Source organism: Heterodontus francisci, chromosome 24 (assembly GCF_036365525.1).
Source record: "Heterodontus francisci isolate sHetFra1 chromosome 24, sHetFra1.hap1, whole genome shotgun sequence".
Lineage (NCBI taxonomy): Eukaryota > Metazoa > Chordata > Chondrichthyes > Heterodontiformes > Heterodontidae > Heterodontus > Heterodontus francisci.
The window spans coordinates 25868972-25889989 of NC_090394.1; the positions used below are offsets into that span (position 1 = coordinate 25868972).

The 21018-nt window shown below is 43.4% G+C and overlaps 1 protein-coding gene across 1 annotated transcript in view; it reads left to right on the top strand.

Moving 5' to 3' along the window:
- The first annotated feature begins 4023 nt into the window (after nt 1-4023).
- Nucleotides 4024-21018, top strand: part of LOC137383253 (fascin-like) — a 29091-nt gene continuing 12096 nt past the window's right edge. The window contains exon 1 of the mRNA XM_068055780.1: nt 4024-5004. Coding sequence (XP_067911881.1) covers nt 4185-5004 — 820 coding nt within the window. The 5' untranslated portion in view covers nt 4024-4184. The remainder of the gene's footprint in view (nt 5005-21018) is intronic.

The window sequence follows — 21018 nt, forward strand, 5'->3', positions numbered from 1 at the left end:
AGCAGTAAGTGTGAAATGCACGAGTTTTACAAGATGATATTGAGATACTTTCAAGTACCATGGAGCCTGTAAGGACAGTCAACATAGTTTTACAAGCATTAGGTCTTGGCTCATCAATCTGCTGGAATTCTTTCACAAATTTACTGAGTTAGCAGACAAAATATACCAGTGACTACAGTATATTTGGATATTCTAAAGGGTAGGTCCTAGCTAGTGTTAATGAATTGAAACCACATCAAAGATGTTACATACTGGCAAGGATGAGGATGTCTCCATTGAAATACTCTGCCATTAATCAGCTGTTTCAGAAAAATATGCCCTAATGCAAGCATCAAACCAGAACCATCTCACCAGAACTGAGCAATTGACTGGGTTCCTTATGCATGCCTTTGAATTATGCTCATAACAAACTTAATTACTCTTTGAATAACACTCTGTTAGTTGGGAACTGGTTCCTTCCTGTATCTGGAGATGAGCAAGTGGTGCTCCATTTTTGATGGGATGGTAGATGAAAGATAATAGTTTCCAGTTTACATAATTTTAGAGAAGTTCATGGAACTAACAGCTAAGGACCCCCCACCCAGTTTTCTCTACTAACTTGTTCCAGGCTGCAATTCTATTGATACCGGCAGTCCTCTGTTGTCTCCTCCATGTGTATGCTCGTCATATGTGATAGATAGTGACTTCTGGTAGGCTACTGAACCATTAGGAGCATCACAGTTGAATTCAATTCACCCTTTTCCAACAGGGATCACTGATTCTATAAAGGGCCTGGATGTGCACCTGAAGTGCTGTAACCTGCTGGGCTACAGACCAAATGCTGGAAAGTGGGATTAGGCTGGGGTTTTTCTGGCCGGTGCAGACACGATGGGCCAAGTGACCTCTTTCTGTGCCATAAACTTTCTATGATTCTTTCTAATAGCAATTAGGAATGGAAATAGTGGCTGATTTTTCACCACTACAGATCAGAGGTGTTGAGGTTAATTGTAATGCCCTAATTGCTACCCTACTTAAACTCATCAAATTCAGCACAACCTGGGGATGAAATCTAGGCCCTTCTGAGCTGTGTGGCTTAGTACCAACAACAACTTGCATTTATATATCGCCTTGAACAAAGTAAAATGTCCCAAGGCTCTTCACAGGAGCATTATTAGACAAAATATGGCACTGAGCCACATAAAGGGATAATATGACACACCAAAAGCTTGATCAAAGCAGTAAAAGAATAAAAAAGAAAGACTTGTATTTCTACAGCGCCTTTCACGACTATGGATGTCTCAAAGGGCTTTACAGCCAATGAAGTACTTTTGAAGTGCACTGTTGTAATGTAGGAAACGTGGCAGCCAATTTGCACAAAGCAGGTTTCCACAAACAGCAATGTGATAATGACCAGATAATCTGCTTCTTGTGATGTTGATTGAGGGATAAATATTGGGCAGGACACTGGGATTAATTCCCCTGCTCCTCAAAATAATGTCATGGGATCATTTACATCCACTGGAGAAGGCAGATGGAGCCTGATTTAACATCTCATCCAAAAGACGAAGTAGGCTTTAAGGAGTGAGTTAAAGGAGGTGAGGGAGGTACAGCAGTGTTGACGGTTAGAGTGGGAATTCCAGAGCCTAGCACCTACATAACTGATGGCAGGGCCAGCAATTGTGGAGTGGTGAAAATCTGGGTTGTGCAAGAATTCGAGGAATGCAGTGATCTTGGAATATTGTAGGGCTGGAGGAGATTACAGAGATACAGAGGGGTGAGGCCACGGAAGGATTTGACCACAATTGTGCACATGTTAGAATCGAGGCATTGCTCGTCTGGGAGCCAATGTAGGTCAGCAATCAGAAGGATGATGGGTGAAAGGAACTTGGTGTGAGTTAGGATACTGAATTAGTGCAAAGGATCAGGGCAGCTTCTAAGTGTAGCACAGAATTAATATAAGAGTCTCCTTTGTTCAAATGAGGCCATCACGTAAAACCACAATTAAAACTTTAGGGATTGAATCCAGTAATTGACATATCAAGCATGTCTCCACTTGCAACAGGATGAGCCTACACTTTATCAAGTACCAATGAATCATCCGGTAAAATTTCGTTTGTCTGTCTCGATAAAGATATAACTGTGAATACAGGTATAGGTTGGACATGGCCCATGGGACTGATCACTCCTGCCTGTCTTCCTCAGCCTAGTATGCACCCAGGTGATCCTGGAGAAGGAACACATGGGGCTGGATTCTATAGGCCCGCCGTTGAAATAGGCGGCGGGTGAAAAACATGGTGGCCCACACACATGGGGCGCACGTCACGGAGCAGCCGTGATTCCACGATGATGTGGAGGGGACGAGCGAGCCCTTCCTGGCAACAATGTCCGGCGCCACTGCACAGGTGTCAGCACTATTTTTAAAGGGTTTAGAGCCCCAAATGACTGTTTCAATTCTTAAAGGAACATTGCATTTTACAGTAATTGAAATTTTTTTCCATCCCCACTACCAACCCCCCCCCAATAGCCTTACATTTAATTCATTGCCCACTGAACCCCCAAAATACTTACCTTTATGATGTGACCTTCCACCCCTGAAATTCGTACACTTTAACCCTCAACCCCTTCACATCATCCCCCAACCAATCCGAGGAGTTTGACCCCACTCCCCCCCCCCCCCACCCCCGCACTGAGAAAAGTACCTTCTCCCCCAAAGGAATCGCGCGTCATTTCCCCAGATGGGGATCCGAATGCACAATGATGATTGCACAATGTTCAGCACCATTCGTGACCCCTCAGATACTGAAGCAGTCCGTGTAGAAATGCAGCAAGACCTGGACAATATCCAGGCTTGGGCTGATAAGTGGCAAGTAACATTCGCGCCACACAAGTGCCAGGCAATGACCATATCCAACAAGAGAGAATCTAACCATCTCCCCTTGACATTCAACAGCATTACCATCGTTGAATGCCCCACTATCAACATCCTAGGGGTTACCATTGACCAGAAACTGAACTGAAGTAGCCATATAAATACCGTGGCTACAAGAGCAGGTCAGAGGCTAGGAATCCTGAGGCGAGTAACTCACCTCCTGACTCCCCAAAGCCTGTCCACCATCTACAAGGCACAAGTCAGGAGTGTGATGGAATACTCTCCACTTGCCTGGATGGGTGCAGCTCCAACAACACTCAAGAAGCTCGACACCATCCAGGACAAAGCAGCCTGTTTTATTGACACCCCATCTGCAAACATTCACTCCCTCCACCACCGATGCACAGTGGCAGTAGTGTGCACCATCTACAAGGTGCACTGCAGCAATGCACCAAGGCTCCTTAGACAGCACCTTCTAAACCCGCGACCTCTACCTACTAGAAGGACAAGGGCAGCAAATACATGGAAACACCACCACCTGCAAGTTCCTCTCCAAGTCACATACCATCCTGACTTGGAACTATATCGCCGTTCCTTCACTGTCACTGGGTCAAAATCCTGGAACTCCCTTCCGAACAGCACTGTTGGTATACCTACCCCAAATGGACTGCAGTGGTTCAAGAAGGCAGTTAGGGATGGGCAATAAATGCTGGCCTGGCCAGCGTTGTCCACATCCCATGAATGAATTTAAAAAAAGTTGGATCAATTGTTAATTTTAAATCTGAGATCGACAGATGTTTTTTAAACTACAAGTATTAAGGAATATGAGGCAAAGGTGGGTATTTGGTGTTAGGTCACTGATCAGCCAAGAACTCAATGAATGGTGGAACAGACTCCTTGTTCCTATGTTCATATGTTTCTTATATGTTTTTATTGGTTTTATTTAGAAAAGGCAGCTGCGAAAATACAGCCAATTTCCTTTGTCAACTGACCACACACAATAAGAGCTGTCAAGTTTGCGTGGGATTTTTTTTTCCTTATCAGGATAAAAGCATCAATAGCAGTAGATGAGCAGGAATCAGTGAGAGGTGTTTGGAGCAGTAGTGTAGCAGGGTGCCTTTGCCTCTGCTGAAAGGCGGCGCTGGTCGCCTGACGTCAGCCGCTATATAAAAGATGCCGCGGTTGCGGGCGATTCAGCCTTGCTGGAGGAGGCTGAGCTCACAAGCACTGGGGTCTCCACTCAAACAAAGGGACTGGATACAAAGCGTGCAAAAAAAAAGTCAAGCTTAGATTGAAGACGATTTATAAACAGCACTGAAGACCAAAGCCTGCAGTCATGCCAGCCAACGACCCCAGTAACAGTCTGCAGATCCAGTTTGGACTCATCAACTGCGGTAAGAAGTACCTGACGGCTGAAGCCTTTGGCTTCAAGATCAACGCCTCAGCCACCACCATGAAGAAGAAGCAGATCTGGACGCTGGAGCAGAATGGCGACGATTCCAACGTGGTCTTCTTCAAGAGCCACCTGGGGCGGTACCTGGCCGCCGATAAGGACGGGAACGTGTGGTGTGAGAGCGAGCGGCCGGCTGCCGAATGCAGGTTCCTCATCATTGCCCACGACGACGGCCGCTGGTCGCTGCAGTCCGAGCCGCACAAGCGCTACTTCGGCGGCACCGAGGATCGCATCACCTGCTTCGCCCAGACCATCTCGGTGGCCGAGAAGTGGAGCGTCCACATTGCCATGCACCCGCAGGCCAACCTCTTCAGCCTCACCAGGAAGCGGTACGCCCACCTGAGCGCCAAGGACGAGCTGGCCATTGACCGGGACACCCCCTGGGGGGTGGATTCTCTCATCACCCTGGTCTTCCAGGATCAGAAATACAGCATCCAGACCAGTGACCATCGCTTCCTCCGCAATGATGGCCAACTGGTGGAGAAGCCCGAGAGGGGCACGGGTTACACCCTGGAGTTCAGGTCGGGTAAGGTGGCCTTTAGGGACTGTGAAGGCAAGTACCTGGCACCCTCTGGCCCCACTGGCACCATGAAGGCTGGCAAAAGCACCAAAGCGGGCAAGGATGAGCTCTTTGTCCTGGAGCAGAGCTACCCACAGGTGGTCCTGAAGGCTGCTAATGGCAGGAATGTTTCCATCCGGCAAGGTAAGGGTTAATGTCAGCACAACTGGCTTTTTTTGAGAGCAGCAACATTTTCCCTTCCTTCCTTCTCCCCCCGTCCACGTTCTCGATCTGCTCTAATATCAACTAACCATCATTAATGGTGAATAGTGTAATACAGGAATAATTGTAGATCTTTTCCAGTAAGATTTGTATGTTTTCCCTTTTTTTTAAAAAAAAGGACACGTGGTTATCTTGGGTTAAGAATTCCACTTGACATTCCCTCAAATTGGTCTGCTGGGGAATTATTTTAGGCTTGGAAGAATTTCTCCAACATGGCTTCTAGTTTCATTCAAACCATTGTATTGTAGGAATTTTTTTTAGGAAGGCGTGACCCAAGATAAATACCTCCCATATCCATCAATCCTTCCCTATCTCTCCTGGTAACGGTATTCAGTTACTTGGGACGGTATGTCAAAGGTTAACTAGCTCACCCAAGTCCCATTCTACACTCTTCCATTCTCAAATGCTTTTGATTAAAACGAGACCTTTTATTAAATGTGGGCAACAGTATAACATAGGAAGGGAGGAGCCATGAGTGCAACAGCTTTTCAGATTCTCCTTTCTGGAAAATTTGGGGAATATTTCTTTTTCAACCAGGACGCTCGGAAGGAAGGGTTTTGTTGCTTTTAAATTGTTTGCAGTAACGGTCTTTCACAGCTGTTCACAATTGCTTTGCTCCTTCATTACAGGAATGGTATAATCATTCCATTGTGTAGGGAACAATCCAACATTTCCTTCCAAGCCTCTGCCAGCAAAGCTGTTCACCCGCCTCCAAACCCTCACTTCCAAGGTTAGAAGTGGAATAAATCGAGATTGTATCCAGTCAAACCAGCGACTGCAAAATAAATTTGTAAATCTATACTCAATTTTATCTTAAAGTTGATATTGAAATCCAGTGATCCTTTTTAAGCAGATGAATAGTTGAAATCTCGTCGGGCACTTTATTTCTGAATAGTTTCATATTTAAATTTCCCCTTACTACTTTCATTTATGGGGTCATTAAATAACAAATTGGCTTCAGACACAACAAAGGAAGTGTTCTTGGGTCAACTGAGAGTGTTGAAGATACGCTCGCACTCAACAAAATGGGGTTCCAGCGCAATGCGAGTCGTTGCAGTTGCTTTTAGGCAAAGACGCAACTGTACTGATTTTTTAAATTTGAAACAAGCTGCTGTTATGGTATAAAATATAGATATTTGAAATCCTTTAGCACTGCAAAAATGCTTCAACGTGATCTCACCCGTGTCTGGAGAACAAAACCAGATGTGTGTTATTTGAGCTCTTAAAGGCAGGATTTTGCTGCAAATCTCCGGTCTGCCGACAGAAATATGATTTAGGCGCCTGGTCTGCTAGAGACAGAAAGCTCACCTATGTGAAACATTTCACTATTGCATTAAAATTAACCCTGTGTGGCAATGTAATTTGGTATCTCTATATATTTAAAAATGGGATTTGATTTTATTCCTGTGGCTTCTTAAGAATCAAATATCCTCCTGGTCACATGGAGAATTGCCATTTTTAAAAAAATTTGCTTGACTAGTTTTGCACCAATTAAATCTTGTAAGCAACAAGTATTGTGACTTAAAGGTATAGCAGCTGTAAGTAAAATTTTAATACGCATTGTCTGACAGCTAAAACAAGGGGGCAAAATTCTCATTTGCCTCCAAGAAAACTGGGAAGATCTAATTCATATTTGACATCTTGAGGTTACAAGTGTAAAAGTTTGACCATTTTTGCTGCAGTTTGAATTGCATAACGCATTTATACAGCAGCTTTAATGTAGTAAAATGACCCATAGTGCTTTGCTGGAACATTATCCAACCAGATTTAGCACCAAACCACATCATGAGAGATTAAGACCAGTCAAAGGTAGGTTTTGAGAAGCATCTTGAAGGAGGAGAAAGAGGTATAGGGGAGAGAATTACACAATTTTGAGACCTGGCTGCCAATGGTGAAGATGAAAATGGGGGATATGCAAAGATGTCAGCATTGGAGGAGATCTGAGGTGAGGCTTGTAGGGCTGGAGGAGGTCAGAGACAGGAAGGGAACAAAGCTATGCAGGGATTTGAAACCAGTATCATCTTGTGCACTGAATTCTTGAAGGGCACGCAGAAGTCTTGTAACATACACCCTATTCTAAGTGCAGACCAGCATATCACTGCCCAGTGACCCTGTCATTGACTGATTGAATCAATCCCTCAATAGAATATCCTAGCTTGGATTGTGTTCAGAAGCTACTTCATATTAGCCCCAAGAAAAACCTTGCTGTTGTCACATCTAGTGTAGAAGATGGGCACCTGATTGGCCTGAATTTGTGTAGTTTCATTTTCCTTGCTCTTTTTTGAACTGTTTTGTTGAATAAAAGGATTATTTTTGTGCAGCAGTAAAGAGGTTCAAAGAGGCTCTCATCTGTCCCAGCTGTCACTCTTGCATAGTAATATTTCCCTTGCTTTGCTTGGTTTTGCTAATTGCCTTTTGCAAAACCTTTTCTAAGTTAAAAGGGAGGGGAAAGAATTGCACAGTTCGGGCATGTTGGCATTTTTAAAGGAAAATCTCTCCCATTGGTGCTCCAGCAGTAAAAGCCACTTTTCTGGAATGGAGCCCAAAATACTTATTCACTGCACGTGTGGTATTGGGTTCCAGCCAATTTGGATTGTTTAGCCTGTGAAGCATTTTTTGTGTTGAAGTAAATTTGGACAACACCTCTACAGTAGATGCTGCCAACAGGTGGGGGTGGGTGGGGGGGGAGGTGGCGGGTGCGACGGCATGGTGTTTCTGCACTCAACTTTAGTGCCCTATTTGTGAACTGTAGTCACTTCAGTGCTGTCTCCTCCAACCTATTGGATTACATGAAGTTGTATGTATGTAAAAGAGGAAAGTATAAATTACTGATGCACTGTACTGCATTATCTTGCATTACGTAACTTAACCACTGCCCACTATGGCTGCAGTATGTATTATCTACAGGATACACTGTAGCAACTCGCCAAGGCTTCTTTGACAGCACTTCCCAAACTCGTGACCTCTGTCAGCTAGAAGGATAAGGGCAGCAGGTGCATGGGAATGCCATTGTCTCTCTGCAAATTGAACTCCCTATCCAATGACACAGTGGGAGCACCTTCACCATGTGGACTGCAGTTCAAGAGGGCAGCCTGCCACTATCTTGTCGAGAGCAACTAAGAATGATTAATAAACGCTGGCCTTGCCAGAAATGTCTATATCCCAAGATTGAATTAAAAATAAAACTCTGCCTGTGACTTGCTAGAACACCAATGGGGAATGAATGTCAGTAACAGTGTTTTGAAACACAATATTCAGTTGTTGCTGTTGGAAGTGTAAGTGAGGATGTCTGGTAGGGACAAGGTGAAGCTTGGCTATGTTACTTTCTGTAGTTGACTAGGCTGCCATGAAATTAACAGTGATGACTTGGGTGAGGAGCTGAGCACTTGTGCCACTGTATTGCCACTAAGGAGTTGAAGAGCTTGTCAAGAGGAAGAAGAAGGCTTATGTTAGGATGAGACGTGAAGGCTCAGTTAGGGCGCTTGAGAGTCACAAGCTAGCCAGGAAGGATCTAAAGAGAGAGATAAGAGCAAGGAGAGGACACGAGAAGTCATTGGCGGATAGGATCAAAGAAAACCCTAAGGCTTTCTATAGGTATATCAGGAATAAAAGAATGACTAGAGATAGGTTAGGGCCAATCAAGGATAGTAGTGGGAAGTTGTGTGTGGAATCGGAGGAGATAGGGGAAGTGTTAAATGAATATTTTTCGTCAGTATTTACAGTGGAGAAAGAAAATGTTGTCGAGGAGAATACTGAGATTCAGGCTACTAGGCTAGATGGGATTGAGGTTCACAAGGAGGAGGTGTTAGCAATTTTGGAAAGTGTGAAAATAGATAAGTCCCCTGGGCCAGATGGGATTTATCCTAGGATTCTCTGGGAAGCCAGGGAGGAGATTGCAGAGCCTTTGTCCTTGATTTTTATGTCGTCATTGTCAACAGGAATAGTGCCGGAAGACTGGAGGATAGCAAATGTTGTCCCCTTGTTCAAGAAGGGGAGTAGAGACAGCCCTGGTAATTATAGACCTGTGAGCCTTACTTCGGATGTGGGTAAAATGTTGGAAAAGGTTATAAGAGATAGGATTTATTATCATCTTGAAAAGAATAAGTTCATTAGAGATAGTCAGCATGGTTTTGTGAAGGGTAGGTCGTGCCTCACAAACCTTATTGAGTTTTTGACAAGGTGACCAAACAGGTGGATGAGGGTAAAGCCGTGGATGTGGTCTATATGGATTTCAGTAAGGCGTTTGATAAAGTTTCCCACGGTAGGCTTTTGCAGAAAATACAGAAGTATGGGATTGAAGGTGAATTAGTGCTTTGGATCAGAAATTGGCTAGCTGAAAGAAGACAGAGGGTGGTGGTTGATGGTAAATGTTCATCCTGGAGTATAGTTTCTAGTGGTGTACACGCAAGGATCTGTTTTGGGGCCACTGCTGTTTGTCATTTTTATAAATGACCTGGATGAGGGTGTAGAAGGGTGGGTTAGTAAATTTGCGGATGACACGAAGGTCGGTGGAGTTGTGGATAGTGCTGAAGGATGTTGTAGGTTACAGAGGGACATAGATAGGCTGCAGAGCTGGGCTGAGAGATGGCAAATGGAGTTTAATGCGGAAAAGTGTGAGGTGATTCACTTCGGAAGGAGTAACAGGATTGCAGAATACTGGGCTAATGGGAAGATTCTTGGTAGTGTAGATGAGCAGAGAGATCTTGGTGTCCAGGTACATAACCTGGGTGGCAACTTTCAGGGATTTAATAGAGCTGTTAAGAAGGCATATGATGTGTTAGCTTTTATTAGTAGGGGGATCGAGTTTAGGAGCCACGAGGTCATGCTGCAGCTGTACAGAACTCTGGTGTGGCCGCACCTGGAGTGTTGCGTGCAGTTCTGGTCACTGCATTATAGGAAGGATGTGGAAGCTTTGGAAAAGGTGCAGAGGAGATTTACTAGGATGTTGCCTGGTATGGAGGGAAGGTCTTACGAGGAAAGGCTGAGGGACTTGAGGTTGTTTTCGTTAGAGAGAAGGAGGAGAAGAGGTGACTTAATAGAGACATATAAGATAATCAGAGGGTTGGACAGGGTGGATAGTGAGAGCCTTTTTCCTCGGATGGTGATGGCAAACACGAGGGGACATAGCTTTAAGTTGAGGGGTGATAGATATAGGACAGATGTTAGAGGTAGTTTCTTTACACAGAGTAGTAGGGGCGTGGAACGCCCTGCCTGCAACAGTAGCAGACTTGCCAACTTTAAGGGCATTTAAGTGGTCATTGGATAGACATATGGATGAAAATGGAATAGTGTAGATCAGATGGTTTCACAGGTTGGCGCAACATCGAGGGCTGAAGGGCCTGTACTGCGCTGTAATGTTCTATGTTCTATTTTGGGAGGGAAGCCATTTCCTTCAAAATTGAAGAAAAGCCCCACTGAGTACTTTAGTTTGTGACTTTGGTACCAGTGGGTGCATTATTTGACTTTCAGGTGACCAACTGCTGTTCCAGTGGTACAATTCCAACAGCAAATGGGTCCTGTTTAGCTTGCTGCTCTTCAGCCTCAGGAATGTCAGCCTGCAGATAGGTGCTGGGATGGGGAACAGCACACAGGTGAGCCCAGGTATGCAGCATGTTTGGTTGAACTAGGAGGAGCCTTCCAGCTCCACAAAAAATCAATTAATATTTTTAAAAATTGTCTGCCCCTGATTGGATGCCAGTACACATGGGCGGAGTGTTCCTGTTGCAACCACTGCCCATGTGTCCCTTGGGATTGCAATTGGGGCCCAAGTACCTTCTTCATGGTCCCAATTTCAATGGGAAAGGCCAACCGTTAGATTCTAATGAGCCTGCCTGAAACAAACGGTTGGCCAATTGTCAAGGTTAGTAAGGCTGCTGACCCTATTTGTAAGCCCCTTACCTAAACCCAAGTTTTAAAAAAAAATCCCTTCGCATTTCACCTGGTACCTAATTCAGATCTCATTTTTAAATCGCTAGTTTTATATGTCAAGCGATACTATATTTATTTCATATTGGCAGAGTTTACAAAGAGCAAGAGGTTGTCCTGCTGCAGATACTAAACTTTATTGCCTTTTCATAAAAAGAATTCAGTTGATTGCATCTGAACCAAATGAACTGCCAACTAGCTTCCAGCCCCACATTGAGGCTTATAAATAGCGATTTAAATTTAATCTGTGATCCATAAATGTAATGGATATGATTTAGTTGAGCCCAGCAGCAACACTAGATTTTATTTTTAGACCTGAAGAAATATCTACTTTGCCAAAAAGAAGCAAGAATATTTGTCTCAAAAGTCAAGAGATCTCCCTTTTCGAAAGAAATCTTTTTTTTCCCCTTCTCTATCTCCCGGAGCTGGTCCTGGTAAGGAAGCTGTCTTAAGATTGTGTAGTAACTGATGGGAAAGAATCACTTCAGTGTGAGCCATTGAAGAATTGTTTCTTTTAAGGTTCTGACCTGGCCTTTTTAACTGAAAATTATGTCCAATCAAAGGGATAGTGAAGACCTGGTTTCAAGACTGAAATTGATAGATTTCTGTTGGGTCTGGGTATCGAGGAATGTTGAGCAATGACATGTCAATGGAGATGGGATACTGATTAGCCACTGATCTAATAAAGTGGCAGAACTGTCTGGAGGGGCTGAATGGCCCACCCCTGTTCCCACAATGTCATTTGCATGAAAGTGTGTGATTATCTGGTTTGCAGTCAGGTCATAGTTTAGAACTGGTGTAAATACAGGAAACTGGCATTCTCTGGACTTTTGCATGGGGATGGAGTCGCGTTAATCAGCTAACTGGGGGTTTCATTAAATTGTATCTTGAGCAGTGCAAATGATGAAAGAAATTTGTGTGTAATGTTGTGGCATAAAACTGGTGTAAATCAGTCATGTGTGAATTTCCTCAGGAGGTAGGAGAATGGTACCACTCCAGTCTTGCATTATACTTACACTCAAACTTTTTCCAGGAAATTTTTGTTTTTGATTTCTCTAGTTTCCCTTTGTAAGATCAAATGCAATTTCTCCCAATGCCCTTAGGAGAAATACTGAAAGTGGTTGTAAGCAGGAAATTCTTCTATTACTATCTTGCCAATGATTGGAAAAGAAAGTTCACACCATAACTGACCTATGCTGTACCTGGTGTAGGAGTAGGATGCCAGGGCATGGAAAAGTTGGGTTGACCATTGCTTCTGTTACTTGCCAGCAGTGTACAGTAAACATATTCTCTTGTACATTTCAGTAACTAGCTTGGTAACCAAAATCTAGTTTTGGATATTAATTCTCATGTTGGATACTCCACAGGCAATTCACTCATATTGTGTAAATGTTTTAATATATATTTATTTTTTTACATTGAGATACAGCACTGTAACAGGCCCTTCGGCCCACCGAGTCTGTGCTGACCAACAACCACCCATTTATACTAACCCTGCAGTAATCCCATATTCCCTACCACCTACCTACACTAGGGGCAATTTACACTGGCCAATTTACCTATCAACCTGCAAGTCTTTTGGCTGCAGGAGGAAACCGGAGCACCCGGTGAAAACCCACGCGGTCACAGGGAGAACTTGCAAACTCCGCACAGGCAGTACCCAGAATCGAACCCGGGTCCCTGGAGCTGTGAGGCTGCGGTGCTAACCACTGTGCCGCCCCAGTCTTACCCCTAGTTAGCTTGTTCTCTGCTGTTTGAAATTGTACTGAGCACAATTTCAGTTGAATATTCAGTTCATAAGCTGCCATTACTTCACAGTAATTACTTAACTGTACTTCTCAATCAAGAAAATTGATCTTCATATATGTTCGTTTATCCTGTTTTTAAACTCCTGTGGAACTCTTCTCTGAAAATAAGTGATACGAGTGCAAACCTCAGTCTCGAGCTCTACACCCAATTTCCCAAGTGATGTTTGAATGTCCCTAATAGGAGGATGCATGGCAGGAAGAATTGTGCACTGTTCTTACTTCTATATTTTATTTTTGTATTTAGTTGAAAGATTTTTGGGGCACAAATCTAGGCTGAAAACTGCCTAAATTTCAATTTGTTTAATTTCTTGCTTTAATAGAAGTACAGTTCTGAAAGTGGGTTTAGAGAATTGGTGAATTTGCCTAGTGAATCACAGCATTATGTATATGCTACTACATGGCAAGTATGCTCTAAAATGTAGATACAACAGTTATCTAGCACTTTGTGTCTTTTACTTAATTACTACTTTTAAGTGCCAGTGAATGTTGTATGACTGCAAATCTATACCATCAACATCCAACAGACCACAATTAGATGATTGCCACCCAACGAATAATTAACTGATCAATGAGCATAGGATGTGATGTAGCCCAGAACACCAACCATTCCTCCTTTTTTGTTGAATAATATCAAGGGATCTTTAACGTTCACTCTGAGCAAGCTTCCATTTAGTATCTCTTCCTAACTATTTGTATCTCCTGCAGTGCAATAATTCCTTACTGCTGGGCAGAAGTATTAACCTGGACTATGTTTAAGTGGAGCTTGAAAATGTAACCTGCCAGAGCCAACACTAATGTTTGAGCTATTGTAAACTAGCATTGTAGTGGTTGTAGATTTTCTTTCCCAATGCACAATTCCCTGGCCATGTCCTACCTTCCATTCAGCAACAGTGTCTGAAATGGAAGGAGCCCAGCCTGTCGTCTCCTTGATTTTGCTGCCTCTTCATTTTTTTTTTAAAAGAAATTTGTCCCTTACTTTGCTTTTTTTTTTTGCTGATGGTTTGCCAAGAGTGGCAAGTCTGAACTCCTTACCTATTGCAGTGCTGCACTAAGGCATTGTACCTTTTTGATCCTTGCCCTATATTTTGGGGATGAGCATTTGTAGCTAGAAGTTTTACACATGTACTTTGGAGTGAAAATACATATTCTCATTTCAGTTGAGAAATTTAATTGCATAAGTAGTTGATGTGTGGGGATTTCTTGGTGTCTCAGAGCTTGTACTAAGGAGTATCTAGGTCGATGCATGTTTTGCTTCTCTGCAGTTTGAACTTGAAGTAAATACTATTTTTTTTGTCCATCTGTAAAACAGTTGTCCAGACCTCTTGGGATGGGCTGATTTGTAAATACTGTAATGTATTGTGGATATCATGGAGTTGAGCTTGTTACATGTACATACTTGTCCTGCACCATTTTGAATAATTAGTGAATCCACACTTGCCAGAGACCAATGATCCCCTGATTAAGAAATCTCGAAGTGTCTAAACTAGTTCTGTGCTTTGTTCCAACTTAACCAATCTAGCTATATTAGTTTATCCATTCAACCCTTTCAGTCTGTACTTTCCAAAGTAAAATTTCCAGGTTGTTGAACCTATTCTGGTAACCTGCCTAGTTTTTTTTTAAAAAGTATTATCAATCTGATTTCCCTGCTTGGAAATGTTTTCTAATCTTCTCTATCCCTCACCACGTGAAAACCAAAACTGAGTGATATTCGAGGTGTGGCCTCACCAAGGCCTTGTACAAAGAGGATAGTATTGTTTTATATTCCATTTGTCCTAGAATCTCATTCCCCTATTCACTTTCATGATGGCCTCGTGGCACAGATCATAGATCTTCAATGACTATGTACTGTGAGCCCCACTGGTCCTTCTCTCACTCAGCAGCTGTGAATATGCAATCCCTGTCTGGTGCATTTGTCCTTGGGATTGCCTGAATGCAGTGCATCATGAGTATCTATCCATTCAACCTGAAGGAAGCAGTATAATTAGTCTTGTCATCACAAACAGCTGGGAAGATATTGGAAGTATATTAACAGCCAAGCTCTAAGTGGACAAATATTCATTTTAAAGAACTAATGACAGGAGTCAGATATTGAAGGATTGTTGTATGTTAGAGATGTCCCCTGTTCTAAATTAACTTTAAGTTGGAGACATGGTCCAGCATGTGCAATTACTGCTAACTCTTACTTTGTTAATGTTCTGGTACTGTCTCGCACATACTCACTGCCTTTTTTAATGTACTGACAAAAGTCCGATTGTGTTTTCTTTTAATTTGACTGGCAAACCTTCCTATTTGCTTGATTTTAGATTCGTTTCTTTTCGTAAAGCTTTGCTTTCATTGTATTTTCCTCGTCATTCAATCCACTGGCCAACTGAAGGCCTATTCATTTGTGGGTGTGAAAAGCTATGATGAACAAAAACCAATTTGGCTATCATCTGCAAGTGAACCCTTCCTGACAGGAAGGAGACACGTTGGCTGTGCTGCTGTAATTGTGCAGCATTAAATTTATGACTCATATAAATTTTTCTTACAATGTGAATGGATGCATTTGATTAGGTAACAGTCACCTAGGTCATATAGGACATTTTGCTCTCTACTGTCCCTGCTCCATGCCACTGGATGGCATCCAGGAGGTACCTTGCAGCTCATGACTCAACTTTTGACCATTGTCATCATGGCATCCATTCCCCTGGCTTGAGGTGTATGAGCACAGCAGCTTGGCTGAGCAAGTGTAATTGAATCACACACTGGCAATAGCCTGCCAAGACTAGGAGATGGGGAGAAGGAGGGGATAGTGGCTCAAAGGGGGCAAATGACCATCAGGAAATTCAGGAACTTCCTTCAAGTAAAAGGTGTTGCTATGGGGACCCACATGGGTCCTAGTTTATGCCTGTCTTTTTGTGGGATGTGTTGAATATCCCTTGTTCCAGTCCTACTCAGGCCCCCCACCCCCCAACTCTTTTTCCAGTACATTGATGACAGTATCGGTGCCGTTTCCTGCTCCCGCCCGGAACTAGAAAACCTTATCAACTGCTTCCAATTTCCACCCTTCTCTCACCTTCACATGGTCCATCTCCGACACTTCCCTTCCCTTCCTCGACGTATCTGTCTCCATCTCTGGGGATAGACTGTCTACTAATCATTATAAGCCCACTGACTCCCACAGCTATCTCGACTACACTTCAAACCCTGCCTCCTGTAAGGACTCCATTGCATTCTCCCAGTTTCTCCGTCTCTGAAGCATCTGCTCTGATATAACCTTCCACGATAGCACCTCTAACATGTCATCCTTTTTCCTCAACTAAGGACCCTCAACCGTGTCCGGCCCATTTCCCACACCTCTACCCTCATCCCTCCCCTTCCCTCCCGAACAGTGACCGGGTTCCCCTTGTCCTCACTTTCCACCCCAACAGCCTCCAGATCCAAAGGATCATCCTCTGCCACTTACACCACATCCAGCGTGATGCCACGACCAAATGTATCTTACCCTCCCTTCCCCTGTCAGCATTCCAAAGGGATCGTTCACTCCGCAACACCCTTGCCCACTCCTCCATTATCCCCATCACCTTGTCCCCTTCCCCTGCAATCGCAGGAGGTGTAATACCTGCCCATTTACATCCTCTCTCCTCACTATCCAAGGCCCCAAACACTCCTTTCAGGTGAAGCAGCAATTTACTTGTACTTCTTTCAATGTAGTATACTGTACTCGCTGCTCACTATGTGGTCTCCTTTACATTGGGAGGCCAAACGCAGATTGGGTGACCGCTTTGCAGAACACCTCCGCTCCATCCGAAAGCATGACCCCGAGCTTCTGGTTGCTGGCCATTTCAGCACAGCCCCCGTGCTCTTATGCTCACATCTGTGGCCTGGGATTGCTGCAGTGTTCCAGCAAACATCAACGCAAGCTCGGAACAGCATCTCGTTTACCGATTAGGCACACTACAGCCTGCCAGACTGAACATTCAGTTCAATAATTACAGAGCATGACCGCCCCCCCCCACCCCCCCCCTTTTATATTTAGTTGTTCGTTTTTTTTCTTTATTTGGTTATTTTATTTTGTTTTGTTTGTTTCTACTGTGCCTACCCACTGTTTTTAATGTTTGTCCTTGGAGTGTTTTGTGCTTCAGTCTATTCACACCCTCTCTATACTAACGCTTTGTCTCTTGCACACTATTAACATACCATTTGCCTTTGTTCCATGACTACCTGGTCAGTTATTCTGTGACCTTGTCCTATCAACGCCTTCTCTTTTGTTATCTCTTATCCCACCCCCGCTTTACTTGCTTAAAACCTTTTACATTTCTAATATCTGCCAGTTCTCATGAAGGGTCACTGACCTGAAACGTTAACTCTGCTTCTCTCTCCACAGATGCTGAGTATTCCCAGCATTTCTTGTTTTTATTTCAGATTTCCAGCATCTGCAGTATTTTGCTTTCATATCAGGAAATTCATGGCATCAGGCCTGCCTTGGTAGGGCAACAAGTCATGTGTAAACCATGACAACCTTGCATTTCATGCCCTTTTAAAGTCCTACATGTAAACTTTTTGGGGGAGGGTGGGTGCAATGTAACCTAGCTACAGTGAAAGGGTTAACTTTGACCTGGTGTTTTGAGTCAGTGATGAGCAATGCAAGCAGTAGTATCTGTGAAATAAGTCATGCAATTAAGGAAAACTAACTACCAGTAGTCACTTTAATAATGAAGAAACGATACAAGTTTGAAAAGAAAACTGAAATCCGTTCCAAGTGAAACCTCCTGTAAAATTGAGTTCTATTTGGTAATTGTCAGTGGAATTGGCATATACTGAAATTGGAAAAAGTATTTTTCAGCTATGAATAATGTGGATGAGAGAATTGATTGCTTCATATTTAAAGAGTGAAAAGATGATCTGTAATTTTTTTCAAAAATCCAATAACTTTTGATAATTGTAGAGCAGGGTTGCCCAACCTTTTTGCGTGAGGAGCTACATTGCAGTTTTTGTCTTGCGTATGGGGCCGTTGAGACAATTTCAGAAAGATAAAGGCATTAAAAATTTAACTTGCTGTTAATCAAGTCAGTTGTGAAATTGACTTGCGACTTTGGTTTTTAAAAAAAAACCTGACCAACCTTTTTAAAAGCTTGCTGGGAAACCCCAAATCTGTGCCAAGTTCAGAAACTACTGCTCTTGATGTCAGCACCTGTCAGCTGTGACACTGACTCAGAACTTTGTCGTCTTTCAGACCAGCTTTTTTTTTTTTAAAAAAAAAAGGAATTTCTCTTCTCCAGTCATGGACCCCTGGTGAGGATTAGGAAAGGCCCCACTACTGTTTACATCTGCAGGCGAAATAGAAACACTTTGTGGGCCGGATTCTGGCCCATGGGCCGTATGTTGGACAACCCTGTTGTAGAGCCTTTAAAAGAAATGCAATTTTTGGGTTCACGTTTTTTAATCCCATGCAGTCACTTTCATCCAAACTTGAGGTATAAGTTTGTTTTCCAGCACTGACATATCTCCCTGTTTGATCAGTTTTTTGCTGAATAAAGTAGGATGTCTACCACCAAATGAAATAGGTGCATTTATAACCACCTGTCGCACCTCAAATGTCTGATACACAGACCATTCATGACCATGAAATAAGGGCATTAGACTATTGGAATCTTTGGAATTGGGTACAGAATTAGGGCAGAAATGTAACTGGTACAGCAAGATCCCATCAACTTTGTTGAGCAGGATCAGTTATTCAGGTAATGGTTGAAGGGATAGTGTTGGGCAGGTGTTGCTCCCTGCACGTTTAGTTTATAACACTACTTTTTTTTAAAATCAATGTTCACCTGAAGCAGTGAAACAGGTAGGTGGTGTGGCCTCAAAAGAATGTAACAATTTCTCTGCACTGCACAGGAGTGTTAGGACAGATTACCTGCTGAAGTCCTGGAGTGGTTTTTAACACTCGGCACCTTTTTAACTTGGACAACAGTGCTATAAATGGAGCCAAGCAGACCCTTTGGTAATGATGCTGCTGCTCTTCATTAGCAGTGAATTGCTGTGTAGGTAAATCTCAAAGAAAAACACTGCTCCACTGAAATGACAGTCTGCCATTTTAATCTGAATGGGGGTGAAATGGTGACTCCACTATGAGGCTACATTGGCTCAGAACAGCAGCAAGATGGGTTTTTAAAACATTTTTTAGTTTTCTTTGTAGACCAGGCTGAGGCGGAGTGCTCCTCCAGGCGCCACAAGGGGACCTTGACCACCCCATCAAAAGACCTAAATGTGTTGGGCAATAACTCTTATCCTGTGCAATGTTCCCTCTAAATTGTCTTTGCACTGGCTGTCTTCAAACTCCTCTGAGTGCTTTTTTTTTTTGTCCATGGGCAGTTTACATTCTAAATAATGGCTTACATTCTATTGGCAATTTCTCTGAACAGATGAAGTTGAGAGTGGTCTGTTTATTCCCATGTGCAATACATTAGGTCGCTGTGCAGGTCGGCACACGTACATCTTCGAGGGAACATTGACCCTGAGAATGAACTTTTAAAGAATGTGATTCCACCAATGGTACAGACCAGATGATTTGCTGCTGAATCACAGACGAGGGAGACTATATTCAAATGTTGGTCTCTGCTGATTTAGCTGGTATTGGCCAAAGCAGTGTTTGGGTGATGGAGAGTCTGTCTCTTGGGTATCCGAAGACTTGGCACTGTATCCTTGCTACAACTGCATTTATAGGGTCCATGAAGACAATTAGTTTGGTTGTCTGACTGCTGGCCCTCATCTAGTTCATGAGGAAAGGCCATGTTGAGCAAGATACTGGAGGTCTTGACCACAGTAAGACAGCTTTCAGCTAATGAGGTAGACTGGGAAAATTGGAAAAGAAACTAAATTTCAAAACATTAGGTTAGTTATGGCTTCCATTTTAGATTTCTACACAATGACTCAAGCCTTGCTTTAAATAGCTTCTTGGCGATAACAGCCAAAATAAGTTGTTGCCTGTTTTTAAGCACACTTTTCCATTCTAATTGTACTTGACTCCAAAGCTACTGGTACAGCTGCTTCCTCTGTGTTGAGAACTCCAGGTATAATGGGATGAACAGAAATCTTTTGATTTCTTTTTCAACCTTTCCTCAAATTACTGCTGCCATTTAAAAAATTTCCTTCCAAATACATTGGTATTTGGGAGGTGGGACAGGAGGAGAAAAATACTTTGAAGTGGCCCATCAAAATTCCTTGTTTTAAAAAAAAAAACTGCCATGGAACATTTTTGGACATGTGCTTTATTTTAAAGAGTTAACCAATGCATAATTTTAAAACTCACTTTGCTACAGAATGGTGAGACAGCTTCTTGTTTTCAAAAATTCTTGTAATTTTCTAGCTTTAAAAAAAAAATTGTTTCAAAGCATTGCACACTAAATATAGTGACATCCCTCCTTCCACTAACCACCTCCCCAACCCCACCTTGTTCAGAGCTTTTTTTTTTAATATGGCCAGGGATTGCAGACAGATTCCAACTTGCTGCTTTGGCCTATAATCTGGTTTTGTGGCTGGGGTGGAATGTTACTCCAAAGAAGCTGCTGTCCAATTTTCCCATGTCTCCAGTTAACTGGATGAGTCAGTATTCACCACGTCTAGTTTAGAAACCTTCCACTGATGGGGCCCATTCCCTCTTGGTAACCATGCCAATTTTTTCTAACTTGGTGCTGTGGTTGAGCTGCTTTTAATTCTTTCCCTTCACACCCCAGTTACTGAGATTTCAAAAGTATAAATATATGTTGCGTCTTCTATTTAAACTTGGGTCTCCGAAGTCCAAAGCTTTTGGACCCTTTGGCTGGAATTTCACATTGGATGGGAGGCTCCCCCCCCCCACCCCCCCACCCACCCACTGGCCAAAAGGTTGGGGGTGAGCCTATCTCCACCAAGCCTGGGGAGCCATGCTAGGATTGTACGCACCCCAGGCCCTTAATTGGACTTGGGTGATACTGCCACCTCTGAGGCAGGAAGTCCTGCCTCCAAGAGCTGCCTGCCAATCAGCGAGCCAGCAGCTCAGTCCCAGCAGTGCCCCTAGGAGTGGTGGCCACTGCTGGGTCTGCATCCAGCCAACAGCAAGATCGTGGCGTCTGCCCTGGAAGAGAGCTGAGGTTTGGGGCTTCGCCAGGGACAATTGGTTAGGCTCCAATGAGGCAAGGGGAGTCTGTTGGGAGTGAGTGGGAGCTTTATTTCCGTGAAGGTGGTT